The sequence below is a fragment of the Lepisosteus oculatus genome, chromosome 24, assembly GCF_040954835.1.
Source record: "Lepisosteus oculatus isolate fLepOcu1 chromosome 24, fLepOcu1.hap2, whole genome shotgun sequence".
Lineage (NCBI taxonomy): Eukaryota > Metazoa > Chordata > Actinopteri > Semionotiformes > Lepisosteidae > Lepisosteus > Lepisosteus oculatus.
Window position 1 is genome coordinate 4,400,587 of NC_090719.1, and position 27,378 is coordinate 4,427,964.

Below are 27,378 nucleotides of genomic sequence, written 5' to 3' on the forward strand. Positions count from 1 at the left end.
TATCTGTTCTAAGGTAATTTAGACTTAATGCAGGCAATTTCCCATCTAAAAGGTTTCCATTAATAGGTAATTCAGCATTCAGGCTGAAGATTACTATTGTATGAATGACTACTGTAGTCGTGGGCTTTTTGTAGCTAGGAAGCGGAGAATGAGCTGTGCACAACATTGTGGTTTAATCATGAAGCTTGGGTCTGTGAGATCAGAATCATTGCCTAAGCGCTGCCTGTCATGGTGACCATGCTCTTGTTGGAACAGGACTCAGGCTGCAATACTAAATCAATCCCATTTAGGTACATGCCATTCCTTTCCTTTCGGATACTAGACACTCATCAGCAGTGGAAACTTATTATTATGTACAGTGACCCATGAACAGCCTAGCGATAAAGTTATGTGCTTATGATTGCTTCCCGTCATTTGCATGGCATAGATTACAACGGGGTGATTTATATTTAAAAGAGGTACTTCAAGGATCATGCAAGGATCATTCCTACTGAACTGTGATTGCTTGTGAATAAAGAACGGTTGATGAATTTATCTAAAAATGATGTTTATTAGGTGTTATCTACGTCAACATGAAGTTCTGGAAGTTTGTCTTTATATCATGTGTGATGGTGTGGACAAGTTCAGAAAGTATATGTTCGGGAACGGGAGAGCAAGATACCAGCCATTTGTGTACTTCTAAAGTCCTGTGCATCCCTGCTACACGAAATGGCTAATTGTGTTTAAAGACAATTGCTATTTATGACAGAGATTGAGGATAACAGTATATAATCTGCTGGTGAATGGTAAACATTCAGCAAGCGTTGCAAATAATTTAATTTAGACTAATTTTTTTGTAGTATTTCAACTTCAACAATGTTTTCTTTTAGCAATGTTTATATATATATATTTATCCCTCTTTGACAATCTTTTTAAATCACACTGCATATATAATGATCTATTACATGCTCTGGCTACTGTGCAGGCTAGCACTGGGTAGAACACTGTTACTGTACACTGCCTAGATTATTTTATTACATATCTTGCATTTAAAATTAGTTTGGATGCAAACAAACAAATGCATGTACAGTAAGCATCTGTTTGGAAAATTCCCATCCAAGATCTAATGAGATGGTAGGACCCACTTTTTTTAAATACGTGAAAGGTTCTATTGTTTGTATTTACAGACTAGACTCTTGTTTTTTAATTAAACAATCGTATCAGAATTAAAATTTAAAATGAAATTCGTGACTTCAAAATTCAAAGAGATGAATAAGCAAATCCTCATTTCATCCTTGTTTTTGTACGTATGAAACAGTCAAATTTATGTTTTAACATTTTTATTGCATTAGGTACACAAAAAACATTTACAATGCACAATAATTGAAATCCAACTTTTTTTTTCTTTTAACAAAACAGACATTTGAAAAAAAGTGCTTACATGTGTTTTACTTTTTCAATAAATATGGAACAATGATGTCTTGTCTTCCCTGGCATCACAGGTTAGGACTTTTAGTTCTAAAGCCAAGACATGCTAAGTTACAGCTTTATACAAATGCAGTCATCTGCTTTGCACAAAGACTGCCAAAAACAACTATTTACATCCAACCTTGATAAGAACAGAAATTTAGCCTAGTGCAGAGACTGTGCTTACTGGACGGCCTGCTTTTATGACAGAAAGATGTTTTTACTGTACCGTTTTTATCCCTTTTGAGCACATTGTAATGCTACTTGTGGAAAATACAAACACTGTAAAATCCCGAAAGATAAGTAAAAAAATACATGTCCTGGAAAAAGTCCTTTTAATTACAAGTTATTCTGAAAAATTTCAATCAATTTCACTTCAATAATTCAATGCATTACGCAGATTCCTCAAGCTAGGAGAATTGAGATGTTTTCAAAATGTTCAATCAGCTCCTATACATTAAATCAATTACATCTTAGCCACTGCAGTTATACAGATAAGCCATATAAATCGGTTTTGAAAGCATGAAAGCATTTTCCAAAACAGGCTTCGGACCTGTATAATAATCCACATTGGTTTTTAGGTCTCTTCTGAGATAGAGCAGGAAACCTAACTGCAGTTGTTTCCCTGTTTAAATTGCTGATATTCCCACTGAACAGCCGAGGTGAATTGTTGTAATCCAACATTTATAATATGTGACATACAATCTGCTTTAAAAACGCACTGGTCACATTCATAATAAAGTGGTACTTAGCTTGGATGAATTACAAAATGTAACCTTCAAGAAGCAATGTGATAAATTCCTGCAGGCTGACAGGAGGAGGCAGGCTGACCAGCAGAATGGAAGGATAGCTTTATCAGCTCATCCTGTTTACACTGTTTGCAGCACAGGGACAACTTTCTTACAGGGTTTGTGAAATTGCTTCAAAGGACCAAATGTTCAATGTTTTTTTAAAGATAAATAAACCATACTTTCTTTCTCAGGGGCAAATGTTTTGATTAGTAGTTTTTGCCAAATCCCATTTCAGGAATGCTAAGCTGCAGGCTTTTCAGTTTATCAGCTGATGGTCTCTAACCCTGCAAATGTTTTAATGATGATATTAATGTGCTGCATCTTTCAAACAAATTGCTTCCCTTCTGCCTGGCAGGAACCTTTAAGTGCTTCCAGAGACACCTTTTAGGAGAATGATTTCTGTCCAAGAATTTTTAAACCCCTTCCAAACTAATTAAACCCACCATTGTGCTTTTTTACATTTTAATTAGTTGCATTTTGGAGATCTTTCTTCCCCTCCTGGAATGTTGATATTGTCTACAATGTGTTGTAATGGCACTTTTTTGTATGAATTAAACACACAGTCATGGACAGGATTGCAGAACCCTTTGCAAAGAAAACTTTCATTCAATCTAAATACCGATTAAGAGACTATAATCAAGAAATAAACATTTAACAAATACCCTACAAGAATCTTTGAGTAGAAAAACATCTACTCCCCCTTTTCCAAAAAGGCTCAGCAAGCTTTTGTCCACAACTGCAAATAGCACTAAAGACACTGAACAGCTTTACGTAGTGTTTTGTAACTTTAGAAATTGAGTTCAGTCTATATAATGCTTAAAATGTATTCTGCATTATTCTGTAGAACACTCGTTTAGGCACCAAATGTGGCCCTGTTTTTGAGCAGTCTCTCTGTATCACATGATTTTGAAAATCTTCAGCAAGTCTATTTAAATAGTTATTTTTTGGTTCACCTTACAATGCTGCGACTGAGTCTTTCTCATAGAGTTATGTGACAAACATTCATAAATACATACAAACATTCATGCTTAATAAATACAAATGCTCAATCATTCAAACATCCATTGATTCAAAAAGGAAACCTAAGGTTGGTAGCATTTTATATTGTTGCTGAATAAACAAGCTTTTAATCTGCACGGATAATTGGTTGTTAATAACTGTAGGTGCCCTCAATATGTACTTTTATACATTTATTTAAAAACTAGAGTATTAGTGAACTACTTGTTTATTTAGAACATAAAACGTTCAGTGTTGTGAAAAGAGGCACTACCTGTGCTTTTTGTTGTTATTAATCAAAACTAATTGCAATTTACAGGTAAAAGAAATGAAATGTGGTATATGGTTTGACATTTGTTTTCTTCAAGAGATTTCCAATTTCCTCTTGACAGTGACTTTTGAAGAAAATTTACTAAGAGCGTTGTCATAAAAAACTCAAACAGTTCAGAGCAAAAAGCGAGCGGGTATGGTTTGTCTGTGCCCTTGTAAAATGAGTGTACCATAATTAAAGACAATAATAATGCCTACAGCACTGATCCTCCTCTGCTGAGGGCTAGTTAGTGCAGAAGGCAGTTTTTGCTACACTCAGTGAAACAAGTAATCAGCTACATTCAGTCAATGCTACAGCAGCATGTGTAATCCTAAGGACCACGGGCCTTTTATGCAAAGCAACACCCAGGATATTTGGAACACAATACTTTCTCTGTGATTTGAAGTTACGGGAAAGTATTTCTAAACTTTAATGCATGGAGTTGTATTTTTTCCCAAAATGCTGATTTCACTGACGAAAATAAAAATGTTTCAAAAGAAATTAAGCCAATCTACAGATTGAAGATGTCTTGTGTAGTGGGCTAGAGTAGTCACACAAACCTCTGAATTAAGGACAATCTATGGGAAATCCTTCTAATAATCAATAGGATTACAAGATTTCAAAATCTTCCCATTTAAGGAACACAGACAAAACTATTGACTGATTTATGTTTCGGAAAGGTCTTGTTTGATGCGCTACATCTCTCTAAACCCAAACCATGATACGTCAAGCCAAAGGCAGTAGAAGATTAGCTTAAAAAGTAACTTTGTAAAGGGGAATCTTCAGTAGATCTTGTGTTGTAGTGTCGATTCTCACAGTCTTCTATAAATTGTAAATTGAAGCCTTTTACCTGCGTCAGTCACACACCTGGCCAGGGCCAACTTACCTCCTGGGCCACTGTCGATTATCTTTCACTTCACTGGCTTTTTGTCTTTTACTTTTTGCTTTTTGCCGAATTACCGGACGGACACCACACAATGAGCTTTCGTATATTTCTTTGGGGCAAAGGCATTTTGCGGGGGAAAAGGGAAAGGGTGAAACCAAAAAAAGGCACTGCTGATGAAAAAGAAATCCAGGAGGAACTTGCTGCTGCTGGGGAAAATCACAACTCCTGGAGGAACTGAAGACCGGCTGTGGGTTGTCTCACAGGCAGGGCCTCGGCGGCTGTCTCTCCCTTCTCAAACCAACATGCCTTGTTGTGCGGGAGATTTTTTTTTTCCCGTTTTGCATATGAACCACTGAAATTGAAACAATCTTCTCAGAAAGGGAAATCCAGGGGTGTCTCTCGCTGGGGCGTCCAGACAGCCACGCTGAAGAGGCTCGGGTGGGGGGGGGGTGAGGCGGAGCGCGGCTAGCCTCTCGCCATTGCCCCACGGTTCCTGACAGAGTTCTGGGTGGGGGGGGGGGGGTTGGGCTGTCTCAGAGTGGGCTAGCGGCTGAGTGGCAGCTGAGGAAGAGCCAGGGCTTGGTGAGGAAGAGTCTGTGCAGTCAACACGGAGAACGGGTGACCTGTGGAGGAAACCAGTGAGAAAAGTTCAGGTCGATGCACTTACTTGTAATGACACCTAAAACTGTTACAGGACTGGCATTTCATTAGCTACGAAGGGTCATCCTTTTTGCATTTCACAAGTCCAGAGACTGCTGGTCTACCCACTGAGCCCATTCGACTGCACTGATAGAAGCTGGAGTTCACAGCTCTGGATGTCTGAGCATGACTTTGCTCTTGCCGCAGTGGCCTGTAAGCTTTACATAACTGGAAACTCAGACAATGACCGCATTGATGAGACATTTTACTTTTACAATAAACACAGAGCCAGACTCCCTTCCAGTGGAAATTTTGGGTAAGTAGACAGAAGAAAAAAAAAATCAATTGAACACAATTTACTAATTAAACCCACTATGCTTGGACCGTGGGCAGCTGCGGTCAACTGTTTGGACACCCTCTGGGGAACAAGGACTACTGAAGGACAAGCTTCGTACCTTTTTCAGAAAACTTAAACGATTAATATGAAATGTTGTTAAGTGATTTTTATACGTTGTAACTTATTTGGTGATTTTACGTTAAAACAACAATTATGTCATTAATTACATTGGAATTCTTTTTTCTTATTATCTACTCAGGGTACACAAGCCTTTGCCTTTAAGCAAGAGATCTGTTCTTATATTTCTAAAGATGTGCACACTGTGACGCAGAATTAAAAGAGTCCTTTCTGCACATGAGCGACGGGGATTATGACTCCAGCAGCAATCTCTCAGATGCACAGATAACCTTACTTACTCTCAATATATCCATGCAGTGCTACCATGCGGGCTCTCTCGGGGCTGCCGAAGGGGGAGTAATGAATGTCTTCTGGGAGGGAGGGGGGCATCCTGGACTGAGGTGGCCCCTGGGGAGGTCCACTGTGCTGGGGCGTGTGTTTTTTGTGTCTTGCTCTGCAGTTTTGAAACCAAACCTATAATGCAACATTTCCAGTAACAATTAAGCTGACAGATGTTGATCATTTCTTTCATAAAATAGATCATAGGCAGACACCTTTAATTGTAATACAAAACAAAGAAAAAGAAGGAACAAAGTCTTGTTTGCAGCCCTACTTATAAGTAAAACTCAATAACAGAGTACACGCTTACTAAAACCAGATATAAGTTAAAGGACTGGAACATGAAGTTTGCTAGACTTTATATCAGGACACAACTTTCCATCTTTTTTTTCTTGAGGATTAAAACCTAGTAATTGGGCAATATAATGTTTCAATGTAGATTAAACCCTTAAGTAACATTCTAATTTGTTTTTCAGTTGTTCTAAAGAATTTTTTCAAGGTTAGCAATTCTGCAAAGAAGGTTTACAAATGTCAATACTTTGGAGAAAAGCTTCTCATGTTTGTGTTGTGAGTTGTGTTGTGCTTTGCAATAGTTTCGTACAAATTACATCATGATTAACCCTACCTCCTTCTTTATGGTGATTTTACTTTAATTGCTTTATAGTGCTCTAATTATTGTATTTCACAGTAACCCTTTAAAAGGGTGTGTTTCCACATGTTTATTTGGTTTGGCTTAAGGCAGGATAAATGCACACAGTTTGCTACAGGAGGAAAATAGCTGAAGAAAAACAGCACTCACAGGCCTACATACTCTATTATTGAATTTCATTGATACCAAATGTAAATTACACTGCCATGACCAATACAGACACATAGAGGAGGTCAAAACAATTGAGAAATTTGTCCTGCTGAAGGCCTGTTTTAGATCAGGAGAAATCATTTTAGATTGGGGTTTCATAAAGTGCCAGAATGGAAGGAAGCACTGTGGCTCTACGAATGGGAGTGGGTGCTGTTTTCACTATTTCTCTCATTCGTAGTTTCCCTGTCCTTGACCGCCGCACATTCCCACCTGTATAACCCTGCGGCTCAACCCCGTCATGTCGGCGAGTTTCTGAAGCGTCTGTGCATCTGGGTTGTTGTCCTGCGCAAACTGGGCCTGCATCACCTGGGATGAGAGCACAGCGTTAGCAACACGGGCCTGTTTCTCTGCTCATGTTAGATCACAACGTCTGGCACAGCCCACCTGCAGCTGCTCGGCCGTGAAGGACGTGCGCGCTCTCTTCGCCGGCTTCGGCTGGCTGTCTTGTTCCGATGGGACAGCTCCCTCCAACGTGATCCCACTGCCTTAACATCAGACAAAGAAAACGCCCCAGTTAGACTCTCAGAATCTGACATTTCAGAGAAAAGCACCCCTGTTTAAATACAGTAGCTATTTAATTTAATACTTATTAAATCACATACTGTGCAAGCACCATTTTTCGAAGCACTTACGACAGAATTTGCAAGGCAAATTTGTATTAAAAAATAGAAACTAAAATATTATTTGACAGGCAACAGCTTTGAACATAGAACAAACCTGAATTACATAGTTTTTAACAATGGGAAATATACAAAATGAATTGCTGTGGCTGATTTCACAACATTAGAAACAGAACATATGAAGGCATCTTTAATTCTGCCTCACACATATCTTATGAAGGCAAGAGAACGACAGACAGACAGACTTTTTTTATGATACTTAAAACAAGCTCTCACTAGAGATCACCCATGGAGTATAAGTATAAGGCATATGCAGTATGCTTTGCCTTGTTAAAAAGATCTAAGCCACTTTTGAGAAACGCATTCAGTGTAGGAATTAACTAAATATCAATCAATAATAAATTCTGGGAAATATGGTGAAAGAAAATGAGATCACTTTTATTGGCCATATACAATTTTCTTTTATTAGGAATTTGTCTCTTTGCATACCCCAGCTTGCTCTCCCTGAGACACACAGACAGGGAGAGAAGCTGGGGGTCAGAGCAAAAGGGTCAGCCATTTATACAGCGTCCCTGGAACAGTTGGGGTTAAGGGCCCTGCTCAGGGGCCCAACGGAGTAGGATTCCTCTGCTGGCCGCGGGATACGAACTGGCAACCTTCGAGCCACAGGCGCAGAGCGTAAGCCACAGAGCCACCACACCGTCAGACAGACAAGAGCCAAAGATCTGAAACTTTGAAGACACTTAACATATGCAGTACATGTCACAGGTATAATCGGTGATGTAAAATCTGTGTCTTCTGAATAAAAGGGGCACGTTCCTCCTCTGCTCACCACTTTCTGCTGCTCGTTTCAGGTTTTCTACCATCGTGTCGTAGTGGATCCTGCACAGCACCTTCTCTTCCACCAGCCCGAACTCCTCCCCCGTGGACAACTGCCTCTTGCAGGAAAAGCAGGCAAAGCAGGCCAGGTGGTAGGCATTTCCCCGGGCCCTTCTCACCCAGTCACTGGCGTAAATCTGCCGCCCACAGCGGGCGCACTTTGTACCAAACCTACTGCGAGAGAGAACACAACGCAGATTAAAACCCTGCGCCGCAAATGGAAATGAGAGCAACAGCAACAACCGGAATGACGATAAAATCTCCATTTCTGAAAAAACGGGAATTCAACGGAACTTGTTGTTTAAAATACGGAAGTACACAGTTTGCAACTATTTCACAGTGTAACTCAGCAATTCAAAATTGGCAATAATGTTGTTCAGATAGGGCTACCTACAAAGCAATAATTTGCTTTGACCTCTTATTACTCTATGAAGTACTTATATACTGTAAAAGCAAAATGCTTGTACTTGCCAAAGGGGTTACGCTTTAAATTCAAGAAACAAATCCTAGAATTTCTTAGATTGGGTCTGAAAGACTGATTGACAGTCCCTCATTGACCCTGAAGGTATTCCAGTGAAGGAATAAAACCCTACACGTGGGAAAAGATTTAGCTTCAAGTGGCAACGACTGGGCCCAAGCTCAAAGGTGGTTTCTACTCTAAACTGGAAACACCTGCACGCTGGCTTCCTGTCATGTGACTATGTTAGAATAGTGTGCATGATCTACACATGGCTAAACTGAAACAAGAAAGATTTGTGCAGTAAAGAAGAAAAACCAAAAGTAGATTTGTACTGTATTTAAAGAATAAGTTTGGTATTTTGTTTCAGCAGTTATCACCGTAGCATATCTTTTGGAAGATAATATTTTCTTATAATATAAAACGCGTAAGAGTTTTGGAGTGATTGTGTTTCAATTTGTTAATCCTGCTTCCCGTTTATGTCTGAGAGAAGTGGAGAATTGTTTCGTTGTGAAATGCGAAATGTTCACTAGCTCTTTTGGCACCAAGCTGCACACGTCTCTTACTGCCAATGAAAACCTAGGTTCCCACCATGTAAAAACAAACTCACAATATGTTTTATGATTGCTGCATTTGCTGAATATTTTGTACACTTTCAAACCGACATTCTCATGCAGAACAAAAAATAAATACGAAGACATCACTTTTTCAGCTCTTATCAAGCACGTGGGAACATAAATTGTCAGAATTTTCTGTCATTACTAAATTAAAAAAATGTGAATTGGAATTTGTCACTGTAAGAGTGAGGAATAGTAAATAACATACGTCAGGGTGGGGCCTGATTTGTCTGTTTAGGAGCTGAAGAAGTAGGAGTTGTGTATTTCCATTTAATTTTATTCATTTAAGGGGCTTTAATTTGCAGGGCACAATTGCAGGAGGGGGGAGAAAAGACGTATCTGAATTACACACATAATAATATGTACTGTCTCCATCTGGCCTGAATTAGCAAATGCTATGTTATTTCTTTTAAATAATAATTACAGTTTACTAATCAAAGTACCTTAAAAACTTCGGGATAAATTAAACGAAACTTGGATGAAATTGCAGCAGTTGCTAGGTTTTAAGCAAAATGCAGCTACGCTAATCGTCTGCAGATGGACTTCCCTCCTTGTTGGCCTAAACATCTGTCTCAGTCTGTAAATGTAGAGAAGAAAATGCAATTGTGGCGATTAAGTTGATGTATTTTACGCAGATTTCATTTTTCCCCCTTGTCTCATGGGCACAAAAACCAGTCTCCAAAAACGAAAGGCTCTTATAAACAGCATGTCATAAACAATGGCTTGGACAAAGCCATATTTAACTTCTTATGAAGGAGAAAGACATGTACATACAGTATCTGAAAAAGAAAAGACAACGTTTTGGCAAAGTCACTGCTGCCATGTCGGCATATTCAGAGCCAAAATGACAACATTTGTCTGTGTTCTCATAGAGGGTTGTTTGGATTGAAGTACTGGTGCAGAAATATTTTGAAATGCATCTACAAAAAAATACAAAAGAGTATGGGAGTCCTAAAATGCAAAACTTTAATTGTGGGAAAGTAGTGTTTTTCTTAAATGAAATGTTTAAAGAATCTACATGTTTGGTTCACTTTATAAAACGGTGCCTATGGAAGTCAGCATCCAAGGAAATAATGTTCATTTTTTTTCCCACACTCCAGCCTTTTACATCCTTTGGCCAGATGAAGAGTCAAGACTCTTGTCATTGTGAGGCATAACTGTTGCAATGCAAAACCTCTAGAGTTTCTATAAAACCTTGTTAAGTTACTTTGTCAGCCTGGAAGAGTTTCCCAAATTCAAACAGGGCGCATTGTGCACTGGAATAAAATGGTATCTGAGAAATGTCTCCATAGAAGTATAACTCACTAAAATATACTGTCTCTGAATGTCATATTCTGTCTTGTAGTTAACTCTGCTGTGCTATTGAGCATAAAGTAATTCAGAGCTGACAATTATTTCCCTGCATTGAAAAGTGGGCTTAGTGTCCCGGGTTGTGTAAAGGGGTCCGGGGGGGAGTGGGAGGCAATGCATTATCAATAATTTAATTAAAGATGAAGCTTGAGAATAGGATGTAAGGTATCTGAGACAGGTATTAATTAAAAAAAACTCAAGCAATCAGAGGAATGACGGTTGGTAGCCCATGGTCCGTGCTCAATGTCGGGTTTTTTTACCAACGGGCCCACTGTTTTTCATTAATGAGAAGATGCTGTTTTGGAACTCGAATACAAACACCGCGTTACTGTGATTATTTCTTCCTTGCCATTAAAATTCACTTTTCCAACAATTCTGCATTGAAAGAGAAAAAAAAATTGCGTGTCACATTTCATGACATTTCTTTTCTACTCCAGATCCCATGTGAATCCCACTCTGCATCTTTGGAAGCTATGGGAAAGTGCATTTAAAGCCAAGGGCAGGAAGCACTTCCCTACACGAAGGTTTGTGGGAATATGTACCTGCCCAGCCATGTAGTTGAGACTCACACCCTACCCATACATTGGCCTTTACCAGTCATGGCCTCCTAATAATCCCCATCTCTGAACTCGCTTTATCACTCTGCTCTCCTCCCCACTGAGAGCTGGTGTGTGGGGAGAGTACTGGCGCACTATGGCTGCCGTCGCATCATCCAGGTGGGGCTGCACACTGGTGGTGGTAGTGGGATTCCCCACTACCTGTAAAACGCTTTGAGTGGAGTTTCCAGAAAAGTGCCACATAAGTGTAAGGAATTATTAATTATTATTATTATTAAACACTGCCTTCCTTCAATAAATGGTTGGATGAGGTCTATGGACCAATAAGCTACTGGAAAAAAACAACAAACAAGTCAGATGGGCCAAATGGCTTCCTCTCATTTGTATCCTTTCTTATTTCTTCCCTCGTTGTGGCCAACGAAAAGCCCGCCATGTCAAGCTACGCTATTTGTGAAAAAGCCGCCTGACAGCAAGACAGCAGCTGGGAGCCAGTTCTAAAAGTGACCACTAGGGGGCACTACACCTTTCCCCCACCTTCCCCCCTATTTCTGTTACTTTTCTGCACAGCTGTCAATAAAAAGAAATCCTCTTTTAGCCACGTTAGCTTCCTTGCAGCTTACATGCTCCTGTGTATTTGTAATGGCTGTTTAATTAATGAGAACATTCATTTTTCAGCTGCATTCCTCCACAGCTCCCATGTGGGATCCTCGGTTTACCAGACTCGAGTGGGAAGAGGCCAGGGAACAGCGGCCGGAGCAGTGGGAAACGTTGCCGGGGGACACGCCCAGAGAGCGGCTGTTAGCAGCTTCAGGATGGGGAGGTATGTGGAGAATGCAGATTTGTGAGGGTCACAGTTAAAAATACACACCAACAGCACAGAACCGCAGGGGAGCAGTATAAATAAGTTAAAACAATCGGATATTATGGATTTACCTCTTAGAAAGAGGATTTCATGCATAGTCTCTGTGCAACACTTTAAAATTAAATATACAGTAGTTAACATGCTATCGGTATTTAAGCTAACCACCCTCATATACAGTAGTTTTCTTTTATTTCGGTATTTCAATACTGGCATAGATCTGCATTCGGTCCCTGAATCTTGAAAACAATATGCAAGACGCACAGTAGTTTCATGCTGTGTTTGAAGCACCCAGAGAGCTGATGCTGGAACTGAATGTGGGTTATCCACTGGCTTGCCGAGCATAATTCCTACATGTAAAATGATTACTATGGCTACAAAGGCCCCATTGATGACGAGCAGCCTGATAAATGAATTGCTATTCACAGCACTTGCCTGCATGGAGACTGCACTCTCCCCTCTCTGCGCTGCCTTGGTTTTGCATGTATCAGACAGGATATCAAGTCACATCAGGTTTCGATCCAGGTTGTCTGGAATGGGTTTGTGCTTGATTGTAGGTATCTTTGTACCACATGTGTGGGCTTTCTGTTCAACGCAGTTCCTGCCATCACTGCATAAGGTTTCTCATGCAGGATGTAAGTTCTGTTATACACTCGTATCCTGTGTGCACGGTGCATGGCAAAACCTGCCCAGTTTCCTGCAATTCCATGTCATTACCCAACCTGCCAATCCCCTCAGCTAAGCCAAAAATGGCGTAAATTAAAAGCATCTAAACACTTTCTTTCCAGCAGGAACACTAGTGCAGCAGGTTTTTCACAATGCGTGGATACAGTACCATCTTTCATCCTGGCTGGCCTTGCTCTGCATCGGAGAACTTCCATGCAAGGGTTCTCGTTATATTACTAGTTTTAATGCAAAATACCGAGGCACACAATGCTAAAACAAAGGGCTTTGTATTGATGCCTTGTTTTGTTTCTGCTCCATTAGGAAGCAGAATAAATTTTACACTAAAATTAAAGTTCGTCATCAAATGACTGTCTAAAATTCTAAAATACAAAAATAAGCATATTTTCATATTATTGTAGTTCAGGCTACGGTTAGTAAATATTTACATACACGTAGCAGCACAAATGTCACAATATTTAATTTTTCAACGTTAAATTTTTACAGTTTCACACAGAAAAAGTTCTAACAAGCAATTCATAAGCCGAGTGGAAGGAAATACCTGCATGTCTTTACTATGACCACACTGGAATTCATTTCTCCATTTTTTGGACACGTTTCAATACAAAATAAAGATTTTGGTTTCTCTTTGGTCTCAAACTGCTGAGGATTCTCACAGGTCACTACATTTTTGGAGTCTGACAACACCATGGAAACAGACAAAGAAATAGAATCCTACTACTGAGTTTTCTCATTTTAACGAATGAAATCAATCTACCAAGCAGTCTATGCCATGTTATTGGAAGTTCAACTGCAGTGTACAAAATAACAGACATAGAAAAATGACACATTTTTGCATTGTACTCTAAGTTAAATGATTAAGAAAAAGTTTACAGCCCAGAGTTTGCATTTCTTTCTACACTGTAAAAGAACGTTTTCCAAAATTGTTCTAACTGCTTAAGACTTACGTACAAAACAAAATCGATCAACTCATTTTGCCTTAAATCCATACTAACTGGGGGTGAGGTCTGCTAAATTAGAAAACCTTTATTCGATTTAGCTTTTTTTTTTCAAAACAGCTGAAAAAATCCATCTGTTTCACTTCCTGAAACCATCATAATATTCAACATATTTTCAAATATATCTGACTTCTCCACAAACTGGAAATTTTTTTTTTATATTACTTATGAAAAGATGCCTGTCCCTTCTAGCAAATTCAGATACCTTGGAATCAATATTTCTTGCAATATTTCTGTAAAAGTTCTTTCATCTCATAATCGACCCCCTTTGGCAAAACCCTGAACACAATCTGAGCCGCTAGATGAACCTTCCACTTACTATTATTAGACAAATGGCCGCTATCAAAATGAACATATTACCTACAGTTAACCTCCTGTCCACAATGATCCCTGTCACCCCCACAAGTAACTGTGAATCAAAATTCAAAATCAAAAAGATTCTCTCATTACTACAGTTTGGAATAACACATAACCTCAAATTAAATTGGCATATATTACAGAAAGAAAATGAATTTGGTGCACCTAATAAATTACATTATTATTAAGCAAATCAACTTCAATACTTAATAATTGAATCTGCCCAAACCAACAACATAATCCCTTGATTAGGACCGAACAAGTAGAATGTGGTTATTCATGGTTTCTCAGCAAATCCATAAGGCATCACACTCTTTAACAAAACTCTGTAGTCTCTACAAGTCTGTTGGCTTGGTGAAAAATAAATTCAATCACTACTTTTCTAACGACACTTTGTGAGTGATTTGGCTCAATCCAGATTTCCCGATAAACAAATAATCATTTATTTTTATTCCATGGAGACAAGAAGCAATCTCACATTTACAACACATTTTGGGGGATAATACCCTCCTCAGTTTCTCAGATCTGAGCCAAAAGTATGGCATCAAAGAAAAACATGACGTGTAATATTTGAATTGAAAAATGTTATGAAGACCAAGATGAATATTATATATAACCCTCTGCAACCATCGCCACTGTTAGAAAAAAATGAACATCTAATTTAAAAAAATTGTTATCCAAACTGTATAAAATAAGAGATGAGACCATGTACCCTTCCCACTAAGGGATGGGAAAATTATCACTCTATCACCACAGATGCAAATTTCCAGACTAAAATCTATATCAACACGTTTTCTATTACTAAAAATATCAAAATATAATTAATTCAATTTAAAGTTATTCATAGAACAAAAATGTTTAACACAGAGTTATATTGAATCAGTTAAATACAGACAATGCACCTTAGAGATTTCTGACAATTACTTCCATGCCATCTCACTGTGTTCTCCAATCCAACAGTTCTGGAAAAAAGTCATCAAAAAACATCAACTTTTTATGAATAGCAGCTTCCCACTCTCCCTGTCCCGATGTCTACTTGGTGATATCTGGCTCTTACGCGTCACCCTCAAAAACACCAAATCAATACTGATCACTCCATCCATCACCCAGAAAACAATACTTTCAAACCGGAGAACTAGACACAAGATCACAATATTTCAGTGGTTAAAACCTTCTAATAGAATACATATCCACTTGATAAGATTACAGCTCCTTATAAAACTCAACGTCAAAAGTTTAATGAAACTTGGAATCCATTCATTATATCTCTAAATCTGCTGGTGGATTAATGTAAAATACTGTACGTGCTCAGATGCATGCATAGGCATACTTTCATACATATTAAAATCACACATTGGAAAACATAAATAGACACCAATACTAAACACTAAAATCATTCTCTGCACAGTGTTACATTATATACATTTATACATGTCTATATTCTGACATAATCCTTCCTGCTTGTCTGATTACAGTCATTTTATATATATTTTTTATTTATCTTGTGTATGCAATATGCTCAACTCCATATTACTTTTTTTTTCTCTTTCCGATTTCCACTTTAAGCACCCATCCAGAGCCTCAATAAGACATGGTTATAGTTCTTTCTCTTTCTTTCTTTTTCCCTTCTTTATCACAGATTCTTTCCTAACCCCCCAGACATGTCACATCAGTTCAGTCTGTTTGCTTGTATGTACACCGGCCTGTTCAAGATAATATGAAAAAAGAACTAACAGCTGGCGATTTAGACTTAATTCTGTGACAAATTTCCAACCCTGATGTGAGCCTTGCTTTCATTTCCTGTTATCTAAATGCATCCCAGCACTTGTTAGGCAAATTTTCAAGCTTGAAACCATTAAAACCTGTTGTTACGGCTTTTAAAATACATTAGGAAGTCAATGAATTTCACTTCTGATATACAGCCCATTCATGATGCAGCCTTATTCTTTAACTTGACATGAACGATCCTAAATACAGTACCTATAACAACGAAGTAAATTATTTTAAAATAACATACAAAAGGTAGCAAAAGATATAAAGAGTTGGTGACACATTGCACATTGTTTTTTTAATTGAGCATCAGTACTAGTTCTGACTCCAACAACTGTTAAATGTTTAGCTGTTGCAAAAGGCTTTGTTTTATAACTATGGTATAAAAACAACACCAAGCAATCACATATTCAAGATCATCCATATTTTGAACAAAAAATAAAGGATGTAAAAGATCATTTATTTCAGACAGGGGCATAATTTAATGTAGAATTGTTGTTTATTTGTAATTTAAATATTCTTGGTATTATTGTTCACAATAACTAGGGATCACAAAGTGGCAATGACTTTAAGAACTTACTATATCGGAATAGATTGAACTTCAATTTCAGAAAATGGAAAAAAATCAAAGATAGTTTAATTTTGTTTTTTATACAAAGCATCTTTTTACAGCCATTAAAGAAAAATGTACAAGAACTGTAGTTTATTCAAGATGCTGAGATGTAGTTAAAAGATGTTAATATTAATGTAGAATGTTAAAATACAAAATTGTAGATTCAAAGCATAAATGGCTTTAGACTGGCAGTTTCATTTTTTAGAAACGTAAAATATTACTCTATCCAGAGTCTCACAAGATCAGCCTTCAAAGCCCTGAACTTTCAGAGAGATTATTTAATCCTCTGTGACAAAAATGTAAATTCAATCATCGAGATGTAACAGTGAGATTTCCTATTTGAAGCCTATATCTACAGTACAGTACACAAAGTAGGTCTGTCCCCAGGATTTATATACAGTATAGCTGACATTGCTATCCTTTTTTCTTCAATTATTTTGCTCCTGAAAATTACCAGACATTCAGGAATTGTTGTCCTTGCAGTTTAGGAAAATTAAAATAAAACACTGCTGCACACAGCCCATTTCTTTTCTCTATAAGGTGCGTGTACCTGTTTCTCGATCTTCAATCAGATCAATCTATGCCAAGTGAAAGGTCTTAAGCAAAGCAACCCTTAAAAGCGTGTTTGCTTCCAACTAAGCAACTGCTCCAGTTATTCAGATAGGAGGCAAATCACATAGATTCATGCAATTAAAGAACATAACATCTGCTGGGAAATAAAATGTATACCTCTATGCACCTAATGGTTTACATGCCTGTATCAGCCCTTTTGGCCTTTTGTTACAATGCAGCTCAATATTGCTTTTTTACACAGTCCCTTAAAGCTATACATAATTATAATTAATCATTCTTTAACCCAATTCCTTTGATAATTAAGAACTTTGGTGAAAGTACTATTCTGTAAACCAAGCAGAGACCGGTGTGTCACAGACATCCGTACGTTTAAAGTGATCTATGTATTTCTGCAACACAATATTTACTATTAGTTAAATAACAACAGTGCTGCTCTCCGAAGCTTCTCAGTCCCACACCATGTATTGTGATGTTAATCATACAACTACCAGCTCCATAACTGCAGCACTTGTATCAAAACATACAGCTAATATCGCTTACATTTTTGTGTTTGAACTTCCAAATGCTCTTCATACCTGTATGTCACATTTACAAAGGCTCTTTAAGATGAATACCATAGCATATCAGCTATTAGATTTAATGACTTGTTAAAATAACATTGCAGTCTTAATTATCTTAAGGCAGTGAAATGTTTTTGTCTTTTTTCCCTGGATTTGTCTGCAACAAAAATTCAAAAGTCCAGCTGTCAGTCAGTTCTGTGGGTTTTCCTCACAGGTATGCTTGGCTTTCATAACAGTTGTAGTGAAGCATCACTCTAGATTATAAACAAGCACAGAGGATAATTCTCAAGAGCAATGTTAATGCAACTCAAAGTACAGTACCACGTTTAAAGTCACTTTTCACCTAACATATTTACCCAGAACAAACAAATGCATTTTCGAATTATTTTTCTTCCAATCTTTTTGTTGTCTTTTCCCCAAAACTTTAAAACGAAAAAGCCAGATTTCTGTGCATCAGAAAGTAAACAAAAAAAATCAGCCTTATTTCTTCAGTGAATGTGCATTTTAACACACTTCAGAATTCCATCGTTTCATAGAACCTAAGTCATGAAAGCTACAAAATAGAAAAAAACACATTTCTGTAAATTATTTGCTACGTATTTGTGTTTTAATATTGGTTTTACCATGAGCATAGTCCAAAATCTGTTAATTAATGCAAATGTCTTATGAGCCATCATTGATGTGGAATACCACTAAAAATAAGAGAATATGCAGTTATCTTAATTTTTTCATAATTCAAAAAGCACTTTTTTTCCATCCTTATCCAGTAGTTCCCCAGAACTACGGGCTTACGAAAGAACCAGGAGTTTTCATTGTTACTTAGATGACTGACTGGGCTTTTCTGGTACAGTGATGTGAATGGGCAACTATGTAAGACAAAATGAAAGATTTGCCTGAGCCCTATTGATTTTGGACCTCAGAAGTTTCCTAGCCAATATTAATAGCGTTACATTTTGTAAATTACAGCTGAAACCTCCCTATAACATACCATTAATTTAAAAATGTACAAAGCGATTAGCATTACATTGATGTATTTCCTTATATAGGCATTTCAATACTGTCGCGAAATTAAACACATAGTAAAAGTCCAGCTTCTTCTACAAATATTACAAAAACACGATTGTTTCATTAGAACCCTGGTGCTAAATAGTTTATTGAGATGTGAGACATCGTTTATGAAATAATCTTTAAAGTACAAAGAAGATACTGAAGCGGCCGTTTAGTAAGAGCAATCACTTTAATACATTAATATTTGGAAATTAAATTGTTTTCATTGCTGTATAGATCAGATCAGCATGTCTGTGTTTTATATCCACTCAGTTGTGTTGTAACGATTGAAACAGTACTGTTTTAAATAATAACTGTTCCACGTGGTTTTCTACTATGAACTGCAACAACACAGAGTAGAACTAAGACATTGATTTGTATTGATCATTGGGTATTTAGAGAAAATGTTTATGTGCACACTTACTCAAGGTATATCAATGAAGCCAATATAAGCTAATCAACAGAGGAGTGCTACAAACCCATTCGTACCTAGCACGTCCAGTATATTACTTTATTTTAATGCCGTCAACGATTATTAATTTCTACAATATCTGTATATGATTTTCTACGTGTGTCAGCAGTCTATTTCTCTAATATCGTTATATTAGCTATTAAATTGTAACTCACACAAGCGAAGAAGAAAATGAAGATCTCGAAGCAATTGACATCATATAAGGTCCTAATGACGCATTTGTGAATGATGTGTATTTTGGCTTTGGTCAATTTCTTTTTCTTGCTAAACAATGTAAACCATAAAATATAATTTTACAGTTAGACCACTCAACGTGAGGACGGTATAGCAACATACGATCTTGGGAGAAATGAAACAGAAACTGCACGATTGTAAAGTCGAGATTTCGACTGCTGTTGTCTTCAGATCCAAGAACATATTTTCTAAAGAACAAAAAAAAATGCCTTTTCAAGTCGTTTTTACTCCAGTAATGATGATGCTAGACACCATACAATGTGTTACGCTCACAGAATTAAAACTGATCAACTAAGTACTTAAAAAAACAAGAAAACTTTAAACCCGTGACAAATTTGTCTCTTTAGAGAAAACGCTTTAAATCGAGGACCACCACCAAAAATTGGTGGTGGTGGAGGGGAGTCCCCATTACCTGTAAAGCGCTTATTAAACTGCAGCAAACCTGTAGTTCGCGTGTTCATCTTAAAGGGAAGGTTTTAATTTCCAAGCAAAAATGGTGATGCTGCTCATTGAGTTTCTCAGAAAGGTAAAAATCGTGCAACAAAATATTAATCAACATGTTAGTATAGGTAGTATAGGTAATTTTGCTCTTTTAATTGTCCTTCACGTTGAAAGTTCGTCATTCGGCAATCACAGATACTTGCCCATCTGTCGCAATCTACAGCTCACCTAGAAATACAAGTTATTGTATACAGCTATTATACGGCACCTGGTTTTCCGTGTATCTCCCGAAGATAAAACTTCGACATAACGTCTGTATTGCAGCTTTGTTAACTTTTAACTTAAGTATAAAACACAGGCTTACATTTCAAGCTTTTTGAGTCTTGCGCCATTTCGCGGCAGAAAAACACGACACCTGAGAAATTTTACTCAATAAAACTTGGACAGCAGGAAGAATAAATCTGCCTTCAAGCACCAAAAAATGTCATTTCAGTCAGTCCTGAGTCAACCGTCAGTGATTAACGGCAAGTGAAATGTGCTTAATGGAGAAAAACAGCTGAGCTCGCAAATCGGTTTTAAAAAGAAATGTACAGCATAAAGACACGCGAGTTCGTTTTTAGTTTAGCAGTCGTCTTCTTGTAATATTTTGGAAATGGACTTTAAAACTTACCCTACCTGAAATAATCCATTTTACAGAAAATCTCTTTATTTTTGATGTAGCAGCTGCTGTGCTGACGCAAGGAAGTTCTACAAACGGAACATTCCAGACATCTCACGTGCCAGATCAAATTATTCACCTGCAAAGTAACGAAATATTAGCAGTTAAAACATTTTACTCCTCAGGACAGCGAATAACAAACAATGCTCTTAGCACTCCAAGTGTAAAAAAAAAATAACGCGCCTGAGACCTAACAAGTCTTTTCTGTATTATTTTAATTAAAAAAAGAGAGTTGTGCGCAAATGTTTTTTTGTAAGAAAGAAGTTTTTCAAAAGCTCTCCCCCAAACCAGTATATAAGAGCAATACAAAATGGATAAGTTATTTTCGTTGTCCCTGTAAAAATGACTGAACGTTTTATTAAGTACGCAATGGAGATAACAACATCTGACAAATTGGACTTGGGAGATGACGAATTCATCACCTTACAGGATGTGTCAAAAATAATGAATTGATCTCTGACTTTTGGACACTACCGTTGCGTTACCTCTATGAAGTTACCGAAGCTAACAAATTACTGCAAATATAAAATCGAGTTTACAGAATCCCATCGCTCAACTTTAAACAAAAAAAGCATCATTATCAACAATACGCCTTCTTCTAAGGTGAATAAGAGGGACCCGTCTATTTAGGCAGTGCCTGTGGGGCTACATATATGCACATTAAAAATAACCCCCACCCCTGAAAAATAAATTCGATATTACTTTAGCCCAATCGCTATACTATATTCGACATATAATCATTTGGCTTATTATAGTACTAGAGTAAACGCTGACTATAATAGGAAATAGTGTTGGCAGTTAAGAAAAAATAATATACAATCTATAAGTATCACCCAAAAAATACAACATATAAGGAACCCGCAAGAAACAAGTGTTAGCCTTGTGGGTTAAGATCCATTATGGTTTACATTTCAATCTCAGATCCAAAATGAAGCAAAGCTAGTCATTTGCATGCCAAGTGTAAAAGAAAATATTTGAACTGTATAATCTGGTGCAATATGTATATATACTGTATGCATCCATATAGAAATTTCCTACAATACGTGCAGCGCTTTTCCTGCATGGCTCAAGTCTACATGCCTAACACTGCCTCCTGCGCACACAAACTGTGTCCTCACACGAAGTGCGTGGAGGCGGTATCTAGCTTGACATTGAATTTCAAAGAAAGCGGATATATGTCTAGATAAAAACTACAATCTAACGATTTTGGAAGGGCAGTAAAATCAGTTAACCGCACCGTTTGGCAAAGTGACTGCAGGATTCCCGGTAGCCCATCGCATCTCTGTTTTTTTTTTACATTTTTACACATTGCCTCATCATATGTGTAGATTCTACCCGTAATCAAATAAAACGAATAAACAACGGGTTTCTCTCTGCGAGCTGTTTTTCTGTGCAATTTTAGGTAAGGCGTTTAAGATTAACATACCCCGTTAACTTCTAACATTAAGGCGTTCGCTCAAGTCGCTTGCCAGAGCAGAAATAAAGGGTAAAATAATCACGAAATCATAGGATTTAATTAAGATTGCACATGTTAGCACAATCATTTAGGCGTACTTTGAACAGAAGCTTTACACGGGCTTTCGGCGTTGCTCTGCGACCTGATGGCTTTTAATTATCCTATTATTAGTCATAGTACAGCATCAAACAAAATATGAGAAGCCTATTAAATTTGGGAAACAAAATGCCTCTGAGCTTATATATCGGTTTAGGCTATTGTATATGAGGCAAATCTAATGTAAGCCAAACCGTATTTAAATAGCATAACAAATGAACAAGAAAGGTCAGCTGTAGGCTGGTTGTCAGTGGTCCATTTTTTCAGATGCCAGGCCCTAGTATCAATATGATGTCCAACAGGTCTAGGGGTATATGATCATAGCTGTATATCTTGAGAACAGAATTCCTCTTTGTCTCATAAAATGCATGATTCCAGCAGTTACGGAACTTTAATTTGGTCAAGGAACGGTAGAGGGGAGAAAATGAGCTTGCTCCAACTTCACTGACACTGAAGGCACTGCAAGCGGAATAACGCAGCCCACCGTCTGTCTGAGGCAACCGGAAAAAAAAAAGATTCACTCCGGATTTCGCTGGTGTCAGTGTGTGCTGGTCGCAGACGACTAACGCACCTTGAGCAAGTATCTGTCAAGGATTTCCAGACCGCAACTGGCACACAAGTTCTTCCCTGTAGAAGGGACAGACGAGGACGATGAAGGCGGAGAACATATCGAGGGTGTGGACGGAGGACTGGGGGAAGACCGAGCGTCCTCCTTATCCATAGTCGACCGGTGAGATTCACCATCCGAGTGGGACTGCAAGAGGGGGGACAGCGAACGCAAATGTTTCAAAACACGCACAAGACAGAATGAGCAGTAAAAACCTCTCCCCCAAATCACATCAAAACCCAGGCCTGCTAATACGCTAAGTCGAGCAAAAGGTCGCGTATCTGTCGCCTATCATGCTGCAAGACAGTCCACAGACCACTGATATTAGTCAGCTTTAACTTTCCAGAGGAATTATATTTAAAAGGTCCTTGGCGACTTGTGTTACAAGTCTTAAAGATAGCTACAATGCTTTTGTCTCCTGTGAAAAGGAGACACCTTCGGTTTCCTCTCGGTGTTTCTGATTTACGTAAACATTTTGCAAGAAGATGGTTTTAACATAAGACGTCCGGACTCGCAACCTGGACGAACACAAGAAAAGGCGGAAAGAAAAACGCGTTTCTAATTGTTTCGGCAAATCTCAAAACAAGAACACCAAATATGAATATGCGTATTTGCAGAAACCTTTATATTTTCAGAGTTAAAATCTACGTGCTGTATCCCAGGCTGCGAGCAAGCTGGACTGTGGGTCGAATACTTTCAACATTGACCGGCATAAACACAGATGGATTTTCAAAGCTATTGATTAAAAGTCTTTTGCACCGCTACCAATTCAAAGACCGTAGCCGTCTCATAAAGCGGTAAAGGCTTCAGTTTCGGTGAATTCTTTTTTTTAAGAAAACGTGTTCTATCAAAAAGAGCTTCACAGAAAACGTACACAGGCCGAAGCTGAGAAATATTTTAGATCGATCTCTTAACATCACATAATGTCAGATAGAAGTCAATAATTCAGAGAACGGCACGCTTTTAAAATATTTACTCACCATTATCTGTGAATGTTTGCTCTCTACACAGCGGGATGATCCTTGTGTGTTCTGTATTTCTTGAGAAATTACCTTCAAGACAAATTCGACAACAGTGCCTTAATATAAAGTTAACTGCCTTTGGTTCTTTCCCCTACATTAAATCTTCGTGTTATTTTGCGCCCTATATAAACCACCCAAAACAATAAATAAGAATTTCTACTGTGCATTTAAACCCTCTGCAACAAAAGCCCCCTTTTTTAATGAAGCAATTTGAATTTGGATTGATTTTTTTCCTGCACTTAACCCGTGCCTCTTATAGTAATCGTTTAGTTCCCATGCAATCCAAGGCACTGAAAAAATAAACTACCTGCAATTAGAAATTGCTTGAAATGGCCAAGATAAGAGGCATCCAGAGTGTCAATTTCAACTGTCAATCAGAAAGGCATCGGGCCACCCAAAGAATTGCAAATTTGATTTTTAATGGCAGTAATTAAAAATCGAATTTTTCTTAGCAGAAATGCGATGTGAAGTGGTTGGATTGGAAATCACACTATTCATAAAAAAAAAACACTATTTCCAGAACTCGCAGCTGATCTTTACGCCTGAAAGGGCCAGTGATTTCTAGATCTATAGCGTCACTTTAAGATAAAACCTCAACACATTTTCAGCTATTAAGACAGCATTCAAGGAGAGACAAAACCGGCGCGTTTTTACTTATTCAGACCTATGATTATTGCTTTTCATTCAAATGGATAAACATAATCTGCCTAATTTGCTTGCTTGTATTTTCGGATTTGCAAAATATTTAACGTTAATAATCCAAATGATAGTAAGACGTCATTTTATTATTATTTTAAAGATGGCAAGAACGCAAATGTATTATTTTAGCCCCCCAAAAAGGGGACAAGAAAACAATAACGCACATTACAGAGAAATAAAAGGGGTTAGTTAAGCTATAAAGTTATTTTCTGTTGTACGGAGCAAATACAAACGCGATTGTTACCTGTTTAGTTGGAATTCCTTCGGATAAAAGTTTATTGCCCTCAGGGAGAGGGGCCAAAACTTCATTTTTCCAATACATGAAAAAAACCCACGATAAAACGCCTGTCCTGGACAGATCCAAAGTTTGATCCCAGTGTTCCAGAAATCCTCTTTTACAGCGAAACGGTTGTACTTTCATAAGAATAGATGGGCGAAGGTGATATCCTCAGCGTGGTGGATCTGCGACAACATCAGTGATAAACCAGAAAAGGGACCAGAAGATTTGTTTTTTTCTCTCTCTCCCCCCCCCACCCACCCCCCCACCCGCAAGAGCAGTCCTGCAGCACTTTCGATTTTAGGAACAAGGAAAACCCGAGCACTGACAAGCGAGGCTCAGGCTCCACAGCAGGGCTGCAATGTGGGGGGGTTGTTGTTCTGAGCGCCTTGTTTAGAGGAGTTCGTCAAATTCTTCCTTCCACCTTTTTGTTTTTTTTTTCCTCCCGTTGAGGATGGAGTTGCAGCTACAAGGCAGGAAGTCGGTGAAATGAAGTCGAGGGGGCTGGCGGGGCAAGTCTGCTGCTCCCAGTCTCCTGTGAAGTGCGAGACCATCCAGACTCGTGTCAGAATCACCTTCTCGCACAGCTCCAGAGGGGTGGTAAAAGTTTTGTCGCACACTCTGGATCAGTGGGCGTAGCAGCAGTCATAGGTGGAAGAAAAAAAAGACACAGCCAAGACTATATTCCTAACTTAGAGAGTTCAACGTAGACGAAAGTTTACTTACATATATGCACAACAGAGATAGAGAAAATAGTCCAGCTCTCAAACGTCAAAAATACCAAATGGCAGATTTCAGTGTTTACATGACCACTATTTCAGCTATGTTCGTTGTTTTAAACCGTGACCTGTTAATCGATTCACAGAGCTGTCTTTAAAGCAATTGCACATTTTTTTTTTTGTGTGTGGTGATGGTGTCGTGATTTGTGTCTGTGCTAACTTTTAAAAAGGTGAGAACCGCGGCAGGGTTTCTGACGGTTCTGGTTCTTTCTTTTTGACTTGATAAAGCATCCAGCATCTGGTGTTTTAAAAGCGACGGTAACAAGCTCAGGACAGGGCTCCACTGAAGTTTATTAACCCAAAAGAATAAGCTGGTCAAAGTTGAATACTTTTTAGAAAAGTAACCAAACTGATCCCAAGCAGAACCCGGTGCTTAAAACGGAATTCAAGGATAATCTCTGAGCAAACGCTGAGTGTTAACCCATTGTGTGCCAGATCTAAATTCATGTGGGAAACACCGTCATCCAAATACATTTGTTGGACTAATTCTGCGTCTGCTAAACACGGGAAGATGTTGGGACCATCTCACAAAAAAAGAGGAGTCTCCAGACGCTGAAGAGACCACGCACACTAGCGTTCGCAATAGATTCGGAACACCGCACACTGATGGGCAGTCTTTACTGTTAGTGTTGATGTCCTGTACTTGCATTTGTTCTTGTCTTATTAATAACAAATATTAAAAATGTACGACAATGCAAATAGGACATTTTAATAATTCACTGCTTGCTCTTCAACTTACGTGGCACTTGTTAAAACATGTTTTTGCACTGGTAACCTCGTGTTTAAAAGATAGTTAGAACGTGATATTACAGACCCCTTGTCCATAAACAGTCCTGCCAACACGTCCGAAAAAATGTTAGCGTTTATAACACAACATTGCATGCTAATAAATGTGCCTGATTTATACCTCATAGATTGTATTTTATGAGTTATCCGAAACTGCGTTTGTCGAAATATCGCTGAACTGAACAGCATAGAAAACTTGCTGTCATCCTGCAAAAAAATCTACTTCTAACGTCAGTGCGTTTCCATATGAGAACAGGGCGATTTTGTAGTAAACTCTACACAATATGTTGTTTAAAGAGCACAATAATGCATTTCACCTGTTGGGCAGCAGATAGTGTTTGCGACATAATGCTTTTTTTTGTCTGTAAGGGTGATTTGAGTCCCATTTGGTTGTTCAGATTTAATTTGAAAAAGACAACTTTGTGTCCTCATGATTTTGATGTAGAATAATAAATACACAGACCGGCGTGCGCACAGAATTGAACATGGTGCGCAGTCTTCCAATACATACTGTACATGAAAGTACTTGGGCCGGACAGATGTCTTTTGGAAGTTTAATAAAAATGATCTTTATTTGAAAAGCACGATCTTCGAAGTCAAATTCAATTAGGAGAAACTTTTCTTCCTGTAGGGGCGAGGGAATAGTTCGCACTGAGACAGTAATTTGGGATTGTGCTCCAACCCGTTAATTATTTTGACCAAAAATACTTCCCCGCCTAAAAAATGCGTAGTACATGATCTTTTCGAGAAACAACGATCAAAATATAGGCGGGTATCGAGAGATTAAACACTGTTCTTAGACGCAGATGTATTTGAATTAGGGGCCTTAGTATTTAAAGCCGTAATGGACATGATCAAAAGAAATGCAAACTTCTTCTGTAGTTAGTGTTTTCGGATGCTGCGGTATTTCTGCCCGTCTACAACATAGCCTACCTGGCTTGAATAATGACGATTGATAAGTGCCTTGAGAAACAGAATTGTTAGGAATAGTATTATTATTATTGTTGTTATTATTACAAATGTAATCGGCTTTTTCAAATAAACGTTATTTTGAAAAGGCCGGTATGTTCGTCTTCTTGAAAGGAGTACCCGAGCACAGGAGATGACAGACCAGAAATTGTAACACATCC

At 38.1% G+C, this 27,378-nt stretch overlaps 1 protein-coding gene and 1 long non-coding RNA gene across 3 annotated transcripts; one reads left to right on the forward strand and one right to left on the reverse strand.

The window, feature by feature from the left end:
- Positions 1-1,302: 1,302 nt before the first annotated feature.
- On the reverse strand, positions 1,303-24,916 carry lhx6a (LIM homeobox 6a). 2 transcript variants are annotated; one of them, XM_069183253.1, is made up of 9 exons: positions 24,651-24,916; positions 23,666-23,737; positions 22,650-22,832; positions 20,484-20,605; positions 8,173-8,390; positions 7,105-7,205; positions 6,931-7,026; positions 5,822-5,996; positions 1,303-5,052 (listed from the first exon to the last, which is right to left on the reverse strand). In XM_069183253.1, the coding sequence occupies exons 1-9, from the start codon at positions 24,825-24,827 to the stop codon at positions 4,973-4,975; spliced, it is 1,224 nt and encodes a 407-aa protein (XP_069039354.1). In that variant the 5' UTR covers positions 24,828-24,916; the 3' UTR covers positions 1,303-4,972. The 2 variants fall into 2 exon arrangements, with proteins under 2 accessions (XP_069039354.1, XP_006640594.2); XM_006640531.3 differs by having other exon boundaries at positions 8,173-8,393.
- On the forward strand, positions 8,222-11,955 carry LOC107079837 (uncharacterized). The gene is made up of 3 exons (XR_001480745.2): positions 8,222-8,311; positions 11,081-11,167; positions 11,876-11,955. It is a non-coding gene; the product is annotated as an uncharacterized lncRNA (long non-coding RNA).
- Positions 24,917-27,378: the final 2,462 nt, after the last annotated feature.